At 33.8% G+C, this 12,532-nt stretch overlaps 1 protein-coding gene and 1 long non-coding RNA gene across 2 annotated transcripts in view; one reads left to right on the top strand and one right to left on the bottom strand.

Annotated features, from left to right (window-relative positions):
• The window catches only part of LOC127709785 (meiosis-specific with OB domain-containing protein-like), a 34,167-nt gene extending 32,578 nt beyond the window's left edge, over positions 1-1,589 (top strand). The window contains exon 13 of the mRNA XM_052215428.1: positions 1,378-1,589. Within this exon, the coding sequence (XP_052071388.1) occupies positions 1,378-1,488 (111 nt within the window). The 3' untranslated portion in view covers positions 1,489-1,589. The remainder of the gene's footprint in view (positions 1-1,377) is intronic.
• Positions 1,590-8,805: 7,216 nt separating this feature from the next.
• LOC127709790 (uncharacterized) lies at positions 8,806-12,394 on the bottom strand. Its single transcript, XR_007985768.1, has 2 exons — positions 10,318-12,394; positions 8,806-9,337 (listed from the first exon to the last, which is right to left on the bottom strand). It is a non-coding gene; the product is annotated as an uncharacterized LOC127709790 (long non-coding RNA).
• Positions 12,395-12,532: the final 138 nt, after the last annotated feature.

Raw genomic sequence — 12,532 nt, forward strand, 5'->3', positions numbered from 1 at the left:
ATGTACATGTTAGTCTGGCATGTTTTATTTGACCTTGACCTCATTTTCAAGGTTCATTGTTAAATGTTAAGTTTTTGTGTTTTGGTCTGTTTTCCTAATACTGTATGCAGTAGGTCAACTATATTTGGTGTATGGAAATATTTAATGATGTACATGTCAGTCTGGCAGATTTTATTTGACCTTGACCTCATTTTCATGGTTCATTGCTTATGTTGCGTTTTTGTGTTTTGGTCTGTTTTTCTTACACTGTAAGCAATAGGTCAACTATATTTGGTGTATGGAATGATTGTAAGGTGTACATGTCTAGCTGGCAGGTGTCATTTGACCTTGACCTCATTTTCATGGTTCAGTGGTCAAAGTTAAGATTTTGAGTTTTGGTCTTTTTTTCTAATACTATATGCAATAGGTCAACTATATTTGGTGTATGGAAATATTTTATGGTCTTTATGTCAGTCTCGCAGTTTTTATTTGACCTTGACCTCATTTTCACAGTTCATTGCTCAGTGTTAAGTTTTTGTGTTTTGGTCTGTTTTTCTTAAACTATAAGCAAAAGGTCAACTATATTTGTTGTATGGAAGAATTGTTAGCTATACATGCCTGCCTGGCATTGTTCATCTGACATTGACCTCATTTCCATGGTTCATTGGTCAATGTTTAGTTTTCTTGGTTAATGTTAAGTTTATGTGACAGTTGTAAGAAAGCTTTATATTTAGGACTATCAACATAATATCAATGATTAGTAAAGAAGGCGAGACATTTCAGCGTGTGCACTCTTGTTCAGTTTCAACATGTTTTTTGGTGAAAATAAAGTAAACACAAAGATAATGTCATCAAACAAATTGAAATTCCAAAATTTGGAGGTTTTTGCATATTTTGAAGAATATACAGTTTCTTAGGGAACGACCATTTAACTTCAAGGGGGGGGGTATGGTTTTTTCCTAAAAAAAATATTCTGATCCCCAATTTGATGAAAAAAAATATTGTGGTCAATCAGATGACAAAGAAAAATTTCTGAATCCAGATTTTCCCCATATCTTATACTGTTAAATTTTGAAAAAAAAAAAATAATTTGATTGATAGCATCAAAAAACTAAATAAGAATGTTCACGCCTTGCGTGAAAAAAAAATTCTGACTAAGACAAAAAACCATAACCCCCCCTTGAAGTTAAATGGTTGCTCCCTTATTTGAGTGTACTTACATCATAAATGTTAATTTTTCATAACAACTAATTTTGAGTCCACTCGGGACACACTTGTAATATAGACTGCTTTTTGATTTTGAACCATGAAGAAGAAATCAAAACAGATCAATGCAAACAAGAAAAAGTTGAAACATTTTAACATAGTGGAAAATTTGTCCATTTTTTTTAATTGCAGATTTTCAAGTCTAGTAGTGGAGGAACTCAGAATAAAAGTGTATTCAAGATAATGTCATTAGAACCTGCAAAAATACAGGACTTTGTTCAAAATTTTATCAGAGAAATGTGAATATACTGAATTAAAATCAAGTTTGTTATTAACATATCTGTGATACTTATAAAATAGTAAAAATTGTGACATCTATAATCAAGATAAATATTGAAATCCAATGTTTTATATTTGCTTCATTTTATAGTGGCAATAAGGCTGTTCTTTAGAAGAATTCAAATGTGTTTTCCCCGGGGGAATATGCATATTTCAATAACTTATGATGGATTATAAATTATGCTGTTCATCCCACTTCAACTCCTGTCAAAATGATATAACATCCTTTCATATGGTCACAGCTTCAATATTTGTTTCTAGTAAAGGTTTCCAGAGAGATACTACAATTTCATAATAGTGTATAAATATATAACACATTTATTCTAAAACCAGTTGTTGGCATGAAACGGGTTATGTTCTTCTCATATATTTTATGATGGTATGATACTAAACCCCTAACGGGATGGATTGTGCTTGATTTTCATATGATGAAGACATAATCTTTCAATCAGTTTAATTGAGGTCTGGAGCTGGCATGTCAGTGACTGCTAGTAGTCCTTTGTTAATTTATGTATCATTGTCATTTTGCTTAGTTTCTTTTGTTACCTATTCTGACATCAGACTCGGACTTCTTTTAAACTGAGTTTTACTGTGCGTATTGCTGTGTGTTTGTTTATTTTACATTGGCTAGAGGTATAGGGAGAGGGTTGAGATCTCACAAAACATGTTTAAGCCCGCCGCATTTTTGCGCCTGTCCCAAGTCAGGAGCCTCTTGCCTTTGTTAGTCTTGTATGTTTTTTAATTTTAGTTCATTTATATGTTTTGGAGTTGAGTGTGACGTCCATTTTCATTGAACTAGTGTAGATTTTTGTTTAGGGGCCAGCTGAATCCCACCTCCGGGTGCGGGATTTTCTCGCTGTGTTGAAGACCCATTGGTGGTCCTCGGCTGTTTTCTGCTCTTTGGTCAGGTTGTTGTCTCTTTGACACATTCCCCATTTCCATTCTCAATTTTACTTATTGGTTGAAAAAGCTTTGTATTTTAAATGCAATAAATTTTCAGCAAAGAATTAAACATTAGATGTATACTGATTGATATTTTTGATGCATGATTGTTTTATTGTTATTTGCTAAGAATTAGCTTTCAGTAACTCTGGGTACTCTAAGATCAGTTCTTTCTGTCTTTAGTGTTTTTGTTGGTTGTTTTCTTGCTTTGTATCAATCTGACGAGTCAAGCCCTTTTAAACTGATATTAATTTAATAGTTTGTTTTTACATTCTGCTGCTGGGCACCTGCAAACATGTGTATCCCTGCCACATTCTTTATGTGCTTGTCCCAACTCAGGAGCCTGCAAGTCAGTGGTTGTCGTCTGTTGCATATAATATTTGTATTTCGTTTGTTGTTTTAGACATTAATCAGGGTGTTGGTTTTCTCATTTGAATAGCCTATTTTCATATTACCAACTTTTGACTAGGAAGTATATAAATTTTCAACAGGTTACCTAATCTGTGGTAGGACACTGGTACTTGGTCAAGTAAGAGCAACTAAATGAAGTATGATCAAGCCTACAATCTATGCAATTTGGGGGAAAATTGATTGTTTTATGTTTTCTTTACACGACAAAATCATCGGAAAACTTTTAATTTTTCACCTAAATTCCCTTGTTTGTAAGCTTGATTTGACCTACTTTAGTTGCTCATAATTGAGGGAGTACATGAATGTTCTTCCACAAAGTAGATTACCTGTTAATAAGTTATATATTCCAGAGTCAGAAGTCAGTAATATGAAAAAAGTCTATTGTTTTACTTTTATGTTGGGGCCTTTTAAAGCTTGCTGTGTATTATGGGTTTTGCTCATTGTTGAAGGCCATATGGTGACCTATAATAGTTTCTAACATCTACATCATTTGGTCTCGGGTGTGCTGTTGTCTCATTGGCAATCATACCACATCTCTTCATTTTATATACGTGTCTTACAAGTGAAATACTTTAATCATGAAAATTGAACTTGACCTTCATTTAGTCACAAGAAACAACATATCTAAATTTGGAAAAAAAATCATCACAGCGTTTTTATGTTATTTGAAAGACACTGTTTGTCAGCCGCCCGCCCGCCCGCCTGCCGTACATCCCCAAATCAATAACCGATATTTCCTTCGAAAATCCGGTTAATAAATGGGGAATGTGTCCATGGGACACAGATGATGCCCCCCCTTGCATAAAACGTTATAAAGGGACATAACTCAAGAACAGTAAAAGTGACCCTACCCAAATTTGTACTTGATCTGAGTTTTGTGGTAATAAACATTGTGTATAAGTTTCATAACATTTGGTTGAGGCAAACTAAAGTTGGAAAACGGAAACTATAAATTCAGCATTTTTTCCATTTCCGAAGGGGCATAACTCTAGAACTGTAAAAGTGCCACCACCAAAATTCAAAATTGATCTGTGTTTTGTGGTAATAAGCATTGTGAATAAGTTTCATAACATTTGGTTGAGGCAAACTAAAGTAAGAGAACGGAAACCAATTTTGGGACGTGCAGGCGCACAGACGATCAAGGTTAAAAATTAATGCCCCCTTGGCCTCCCCTACAGTGGGGGCATAAATATAGTAACCAATTGCTTACATTAGTTTAGAAAAGGGCATCACCATGAACAACATTAATTTATGAATATATGAAAATGAGATCAAGGTCCAATGAACCTTGCAAGAAAATCATGCTCACCTCGCAATCATTCCATACACCAAATATAATTGACCTTTTGCTGTATCTGAGAAACAGACTCTTTCCTGCAATCAAGTGGTCATCTTTTGTTGCTGTATATCATATTTGTTTTTTCCTTTATCGTGATTTACATAAATCTGCCTTAAGACCGTTAGTTTTCTCGTTTAAATTGTTTTATATTGGTCATTTCGGGGCCTTTTAAAGCTTACTATGCACTGTGGGTTTGGCTCATTGTTGAAGGCCGTATGGTGACAATTATTGTTAATTTCTTCGTCACTTGGTCTCTTGTTGGATCTTCTCCTTAGCAATCATAACACATCTTATTTTCATACACAAATAATTTAATAATGAACTTGCACACAAATAAATTAATATTGACCATACAATAAAACCTGACAGAGATCAAGATCCAGATATACACAACAAATAAACCTTTCATACACCAAATATAGTCGACATATTGTTTACAGCATGGGAGAAAGATACTTTACCAGGGATGCCGAGGTTAAGGTGAAATTAACCTCGCCAGACGGACATGGAGACCTTATATACACTACAAAAGTCTAAAAGTCTGAAAAGACCAGTTTTTGTCTTAATTTGCATGAACTTTTACTCGACATTCTCCAAAAGTATGACTTGTGTCTTAATTTTTCTTGACAAATTCTCATTTATATTAAATTTGTATGAAATTTACTCGACATATTCTCGACATTCTGAATATGGTCTTAAAATTTCTTGACATTTGAATACTGTCTTGAAATTTCTCGACATATTCTCGACATTGTTATTTTTTCTCAGTATGGCTCGACATATTCTGAACATTTTGAATCGTGTCTTAAATTTACTTGACAGTTCTGAGTTTTACAAATCATGACCAATATTCATGATATAACTTTAATCTTTATTTCTCTTTATATGATATACTGTTGTTTCAAGTTACACTTCTTTACAACAAAAATAAAAGTTGGGCATGTAAAATAATTGAAAATTTGGGTATATAAATATTTTTACAAATGCAAATATGGCTATGAAATCTAAAGTATAAAATAATTCAAATGTGGGTTTTTAAATAATTACAAATTTTGATTCCTAAATCTTATAAATTAAATGATTCAAACCAATCATACTGTAGACATATTTCATTCTACATTCATAATATTCAATGTTGATATGGTAAATAATTATTATACCAAAATGTGGTTTATATAAATAGCAAATTAGAAAAGAAGAAAAATTTGTGTAATGTCATCTGTTAGAATATATTAAGTATTACACATGGACATGATGTTCCCCATAAAATTAAGGTATTCCACACCCCAGAGTACACGCAACTGTCAAATAGAAGTTATTGCTTTACCTGTAATCAGCCATACAACTTATCAGTTGACCGACCATGCCGGTACAATTTAAAAAGTTTGTTGATAGATGAAAATGAAAATCATCATTTTGATGAAAAAAAATTGAATTGAAATGGATTTTCTTCATCAAAATTATGAAGTTAATTATTTTAACATAAAAACAAATTGAATAATTCCCAAAGATTAAAAGAAAATTATTATCTACTCCAGGAATAATAAAAAAAATGTATTTATAATGTGTCCCATCAATGATTTCTATAGAAATCATCTGTCTTATGAAATGGTTCTCAAACAGACATGCATAATATAGATCTAAACATTTTTTTCTTTTCAGGAAGGAGTTAACACAAATATTTATTTTTGATAAAAAAATTATAAAATTCAACACTCAAATTTGAATAAAAAATGTTTTTGGGTTGTTCTAAAAAATGAATAAGGTTTTTGAATCAAGATGGGAACAAATTCTTTGACCTATACAAAAGTATAATTACTATACCAAATTAATCCTTGATTCTTCAAAGTTTAGTTAAGCCATAATAAAAAGGAGTATATAACAGCAATAGAATGTCATAAACAGTGCAGAATAAGTCTGTTCACATTTCAGGCCAAATTTATACTGTTTAGATAGTGTCAAGACATATTTAAGACTGTCAAGAATGTGTCGAGACATATTCAGACATTATTTAGAATGTCAAGAATATGTCGAGACATATTCAGACATTATTAAGAATGTCAAGAATATGTCAAGACAGATCGAGACAAATTTAAGACAGTCAAGAATTGGTCGAGACTAATCCAGACTCTTCTCAGATGATACAGGAAGTGTCGAGAAATTTTAAGACAATGTTCATACTGTCAAGACACTTGTCAAGAAAAATCAAGAACCTAATTAGACAAATTCATACTATGTCAAGAATTTTTTTAAATAATCAGACAAATTAAGAATGTCGAGTAAAAATTCATGCAAATTCAGACAAAAAACTGGTCTTTTCAGACTTTTTGACTTTTGTAGTGATAGCTGCTGAACCATGAATTTAAGGTCAAGGGCATAGACATATGGCAGACTGAATTTTCTATACAGGTTTCCTGGTTTTCTACCTTCTAAAATAACACAACTACCAGATAAGCATTCCCAGACTTCTCTTTTGCAACTTTCATCTCTGGTGGGACAATAAAAATCATCATTAAAGGATAACAAGCATTCTGAGAGCATTGCATGGCAATACATAGTTCCCTACGGGTTAAACATTCATTGTACTTTAACAAAATGCGATCTTGTTCTATAATTTGTCATGGTGTTTACTTTATAACAAATATCAAGTCAATATCTTCAAGCATGATGAAATAAATGTGGATAGTGTCCTAATGTGGACACAGATGATGCCCCCGCTTGCATATTATATAGTTATAAAGGGACATAACTGAAGAACGGTAAAAGTGACGCTACCCAAATTTGAACTTGATCTGAGTTTTGTGGTAATGAGCATTGTGTGTAAGTCTCATAACATTTGGTTGAGGCTAACTTAAGTAGAGAACAGAAACTAAAAATTCAGCAATTTTTCTATTTGTAAACACGCATAACTCTAGAACGGTTGTGTATAAGTTTTATAACATTTGGTTGAGACAAACTAAAGTTAGAGAACGGAAACGAAAAATTCAGCAATTTTTATGTTTATAAAGGGACATAACTCAAGAATGGTAAAAGTGTTGCCACCAAATTTCGTACTTAATCTGTATTATGTAGTAATAAGCATTGTGTATAAGTTTCATAACATTTGGTTGAGGCAAACTAAAGTTAGAAAACGGAAACAAAAAATTTGTACTTGATCTTAGTTTTGTGGTAATGAATATTGTGTATAGGTTTCATAATGTTTGGTTTGGGCAAACTTAAGTTACAGAATGGAAACTAAAAATTTTGCAATGTTTCAATCTATAAAGGGGCATAACTCAATGATTAAAGTGACACTACCCAAATTCAACTTGATCTGTGTTTTATCAGTGGCGTTCAAAATTAAACATTGCATTGTATAAAGCATTGATTGTAGTTGATTCTCAACTATAATCATGGACAAAGGAAGATAACTCCAATTTTAATAAAATGCTCCGCTGGGGCGCAGCTTGATACGACCGCAGATTGATTGATTGATTGTTGGTTGCTTAACGTCCAGTGGCAAATATTTCATGCATGTTCAGGACGAGAACAAGTTAACAATAAATACAATAGGTAGGTCCTGTAATAGAGGCGGTCCGGGATGAAGGTCGGGGAAATTTTGACTGCCACGGGAAAATGAGGGTATATTGGATAAGGACAAAAATTTAGCCTTGCAACAGGCCACCTACGGACCCCTCAAAGAGTTGTTGCAAGGGTTCTTAACGTGCAAAGAGCGTGGCACTCTCTTTACACGAGGCATCGGATTTAACGTCCCCATTCTACGACCGCAGAGGTCAGCCCTGAACAGTTGGGGCAAGTATGGACACAACATTCAAGCTTGATACAGCACTGAATTTGGATTGTAATTAAATATTTGACACAGCACAGGTTTCTCACACAGAATGAAAGTGGTCTAAGAACTTAAAATTTTTTAATTTACCTATTCAAACCATATCATTATTATTTGCTTTTATATATAAATCAGAAATAACCAATTTAAAATGGAAAATTTTTAAGAAAAATAAAATGCTCTGCTGGGCGCAGCTTGATACGACCACAGAGGTTGAACCCTGAACAGTTGGGGCAAGTATGGACACAACATTCAAGCTTGATACAGCACTGAATTTGGATTGTGAGTAAATATTTGACACAGCATAGGTTTCTGACACAGAATGAATGTGGTCCAAGAACTTAAAAAATTTTAATTTACCTATTCAAACCATATCATTATTATTTGCTTTTATATATAAATCAGAAATAACCCATTTATAAAATGGAAAATTTTAAAGAAAAAAAAAATCCCTCCCCAAATTTTTTGAACCCCCTTATGATTCATCACCCCCAAACTCAATCACAGCCTTCCCTTTGTGGTATGGTACCTTGCAGTACAATTTCAGAGAGATCCATACACTTGAACACAAGTTATTGTCTGGAAACTAGAAAAATGCTTGTTTTTAAGCCCCTTTTTGGCCCTAAATTCCTAAACATTTAGGGCAATTACCCCCAAACTCAATCCCAGCTTTCCTCTTGTGATATGGAACCTTGTAGTACAATTTCATAAAGATCCATACACTTACACACAAGTTATTGTCCTGAAACTAGAAAAATGCTTGTTTTTTTTTCCTTTTTGGCCCCTAATTCCTAAAATTTTGAGGCAATTACCCCCAAAATCAATCCCAGCCTTCCCTTTGTGGTATGGTACCTTGCAGTACAATTTCAGAGAGATCCATACACTTGAACACAAGTAATTGTCTGGAAACTAGAAAAATGCTATTTTTGGCCCCTTTTTCCTAAACGTTTTGGGCAATTACCCCCAGACTCAATTCCAGCTTTCCCTTTATGATATGGAACCTTGTAGTTCAATTTCAGAAAGATCCATACACTTACATACAAGTTATTATCATGAAACTAGAAAAATGCTTGTTTTTTGCCCCTTTTTTTGCCCCTAATTCCTAAAATTTTGAGGCAATTACCCCCAAAATCAATCCCAGCATTCCCTTTGTGATATGGAACCTTGTGGTACAATGTCAGAGAGATCCATACACTTACACACAAGTTATGTCTGGAAGTTACAAAAATGCTTATTTTTTGCCCCCTAATTCCTTAACTGTTGGTACCATAACCCCCAAAATCAATCCCAACCTTCCTTTTGGTAAAATGTCATGGAGATCCATTCACTTAAACTAAAGTTAGAGTGCGAAAACCAATGTGTCTTCGGACGACGACGCCAACATCATACCAATATACGACCAAAATTTTTTTAATTTTTGCAGTCGTATAAAAAGGGAAAAAAAATCCACCCCAATTTTTTGAACCCCCTTATGATTCATCACCCCCAAACTCAATCCCAGCTTTCCCTTTGTGGTATGGTACCTTGCAGTACAATTTCAGAGAGATCCATACACTTGAATACAAGTTATTGTCTGGAAACTAGAAAAATGCTTGTTTTTTTGCCCCTTTTTGGCCCCAAATTCCTAAACGTTTTGGGCAATTACCCCCAAACTCAAACCCAGCTTTCCCTTTGTGATATGGAACCTTGCAGTACAATTTCATAAAGATCCATACACTTACACACAAGTTATTGTCCTGAAACTAGAAAAATGCTTGTTTTTTTGCCCTTTTATGGCCTTATTACTAAAATTTTAAGGGAATTACCCTCAAAATCAATCCCAGCCTTCCATTTGTGGTATGGTACCTTGCAGTACAATTTCAGAGAGATCCATACATTTGAACACATGTTATTGTCTGGAAACTAGAAAAATGCTTATTTTTGGCCCCTTATTCCTTAACTTTTTTGGCAATTACCCCCAGACTCAATTCCAGCTTTCCCTTTGTGATATGGAACCTTGTAGTATAATTTCATAAAGATCCATACACTTACACACAAGTTATTGTCATGAAACTAGAAAAATGCTTGTTTTTTGCCCCTTTTTCCTAAAATTTGGAGGCAATTACCCCCAAAATCAATCCCAGCATTCTCTTTGTGATATGGAACCTTGTGGTACAATGTCAGAGAGATCCATACACTTACACACAAGTTATGTCTGGAAGTTACAAAAATGCTTATTTTTGGCCCCTTTTCCTTAACTGTGGGTACCATAACCCCCAAAATCAATCCCCACCTTCCTTTTGTGGTATTGAACCTTATGGTAAAATTTCATTGAGAAACATTCACTTAAACTAAAGTTAGAGTGCGAAAACTAACGCGTCTTCGGACGACGACGCCAACGTCATACCAATATACGACCACAAAAATTTTTTTGCGGTCATATAAAAATTACTTGATATTTAGAAGAAAATTAAAATTTTGCAATTTTTCCATTTCTAAAGGGGCATAACTCAAGAATGGTTAAAGTGTAGCCACCAACATTCAAACTTGATCTGTGTTTTGTGGTAATAAGCATTGTGTATAAGTTTCATAACATTTGGTTGAGGCAAACTAAAATCAGAGAACGGAAACAAAAAATTAAGCAATTTTTCCATTTGTAAAGGGGCATAACTCTAGAACGGTAAAAGTTACGCCACCAAAATTCAAACTTGATCTGTGTTTTGTGGTAATAAGCATTGTGTATTAGTTTCATAACATTTGGTTGAGGCAAACTAAAGTTAGAGAACGGAAACCAATTTTGGGACATACGTACGTACGTACAGACGGACAAGGGTAAAACTTAATGCCCCCTCCACTACGGCGGTGGCATAAAAAAGTGTGGAAAACTGATTATTAAAGTGAATTTTCTATGTCCAAGGACCATAACTCTGCAAAAAAATCATCAGACTGGAACAAAACCTGAACTTGATCTGTAACTTGTCATGATAAAACTATATACCAATTATCAAATCAATATCTTCAAGCATGACGAAAAAAAGTGTGGAACACTGATTATGAGTGAATTTTCTAAGTCTCTAAGGACCATAACTCTGCACAAAATCATCAGACCGGAACAAAATTCGAACTTGATCTGTTACTTGTCATGATAAAACAATACACTAAAAATCAAATCAATATCTTCAAGGACGAAGTAAAGTGTGCAAAACTGATTTGCTGGACTGACGGATGGACAGACAGACAGACGGAAGGACAGACGGATGGAAGGAGTGCAAACCTAAAGTCCCCTTGGACTTCATCGGTAGGGGACTAATAACCAAAATTCTCAATTGACAGTTTCAGTTATGCGATTTCAGATGCAATACTCATCCAGTAGCATAATTCACAACAATATAAACCTCGCAATTATTTCTGAATTTACAGTACAGTTGACCTATCGCCTGTAGGATCTGAGATATGGACCTGACAACAAAAACTTAACCTTTGTCACTGATCCATGAAAAGAGGTAGAGGTAAGGTGAACCCGGTCTTTTTTTAACTAAGAGTTTCTTTGAAAAGCCAAAGTAATTGATGATAATTGTTTTTTCATGGAGAAATTTCAAGTTTACATTAAAAACTCCAGAGACAATATATAGCTATTGCAATTATTTAATGGGACAGTACACTTTGTTCAAAAGTTATAATTGACAGGTAAAGTCTGATTCTGGGAAAAGTTTGATTGCCTTCGCAACGAGCCATTTTATACACTCATTTTGCTCAAATTTCCTTTTTTAGTGAGCTACTGAGATATTCACTTCCAGTTAGTTTACAAATTTTTTTATTGTGAGACTATCTTATTAGCATTGAGCCTGAAATCAATATGGAGCTTTCATTTCAAGATAGATACAAGAGTTATAATCCTGAAACCCTTTTTTGCATCGATTTGGTTGATTTCTGGTTATATAAAGATATATATATATGGTTTGTTCGATTCCACATATAAATATATTTTACAAGGAAACCCCTTTTCAAAATTTACTTTGTGAGGTTAATTTCAGTTTCTTAAATTTTGATGACAAACAAATACGCTTGAAAATCAATGGGCCTTCCTCTCATTATGATAAAATATTTTGCTCAAGTCCTTTTACTAATATTTCGTGCATATTCAGAACAAATAAACAAACAATTCAATAGGTAGGTTCAGTAAGTGGGTCAACCACACAATGGCAAGATATGTTGGCTGCCATTTGAAAAAGAAGGCGTATTGACAGAGAGCACCTACAGATATGTCGAAAAAAGTGTGATACCTTAAGTATACCAGGTTTCACATCCACATTACTACCAGATGTGACCGTGTATTTAAGGGTTTAAAAAGTTATGTTTACTGTATAGAAAAATTGGGTTCATTAATCCTTTAGCTCATTTTCTGGATTCATAGGGCAAAAGTAGTTTCCATGACAAGTTCATTCTTTCAATTACTATCGAGCTACACACAAAAAAAACTTATTTTACACCCCAAAAAAATATTTTAG

The sequence above is a fragment of the Mytilus californianus genome, unplaced genomic scaffold (assembly GCF_021869535.1).
Source record: "Mytilus californianus isolate M0D057914Y unplaced genomic scaffold, xbMytCali1.0.p SCAF_7, whole genome shotgun sequence".
Taxonomy (NCBI): Eukaryota; Metazoa; Mollusca; class Bivalvia; order Mytilida; family Mytilidae; genus Mytilus; species Mytilus californianus.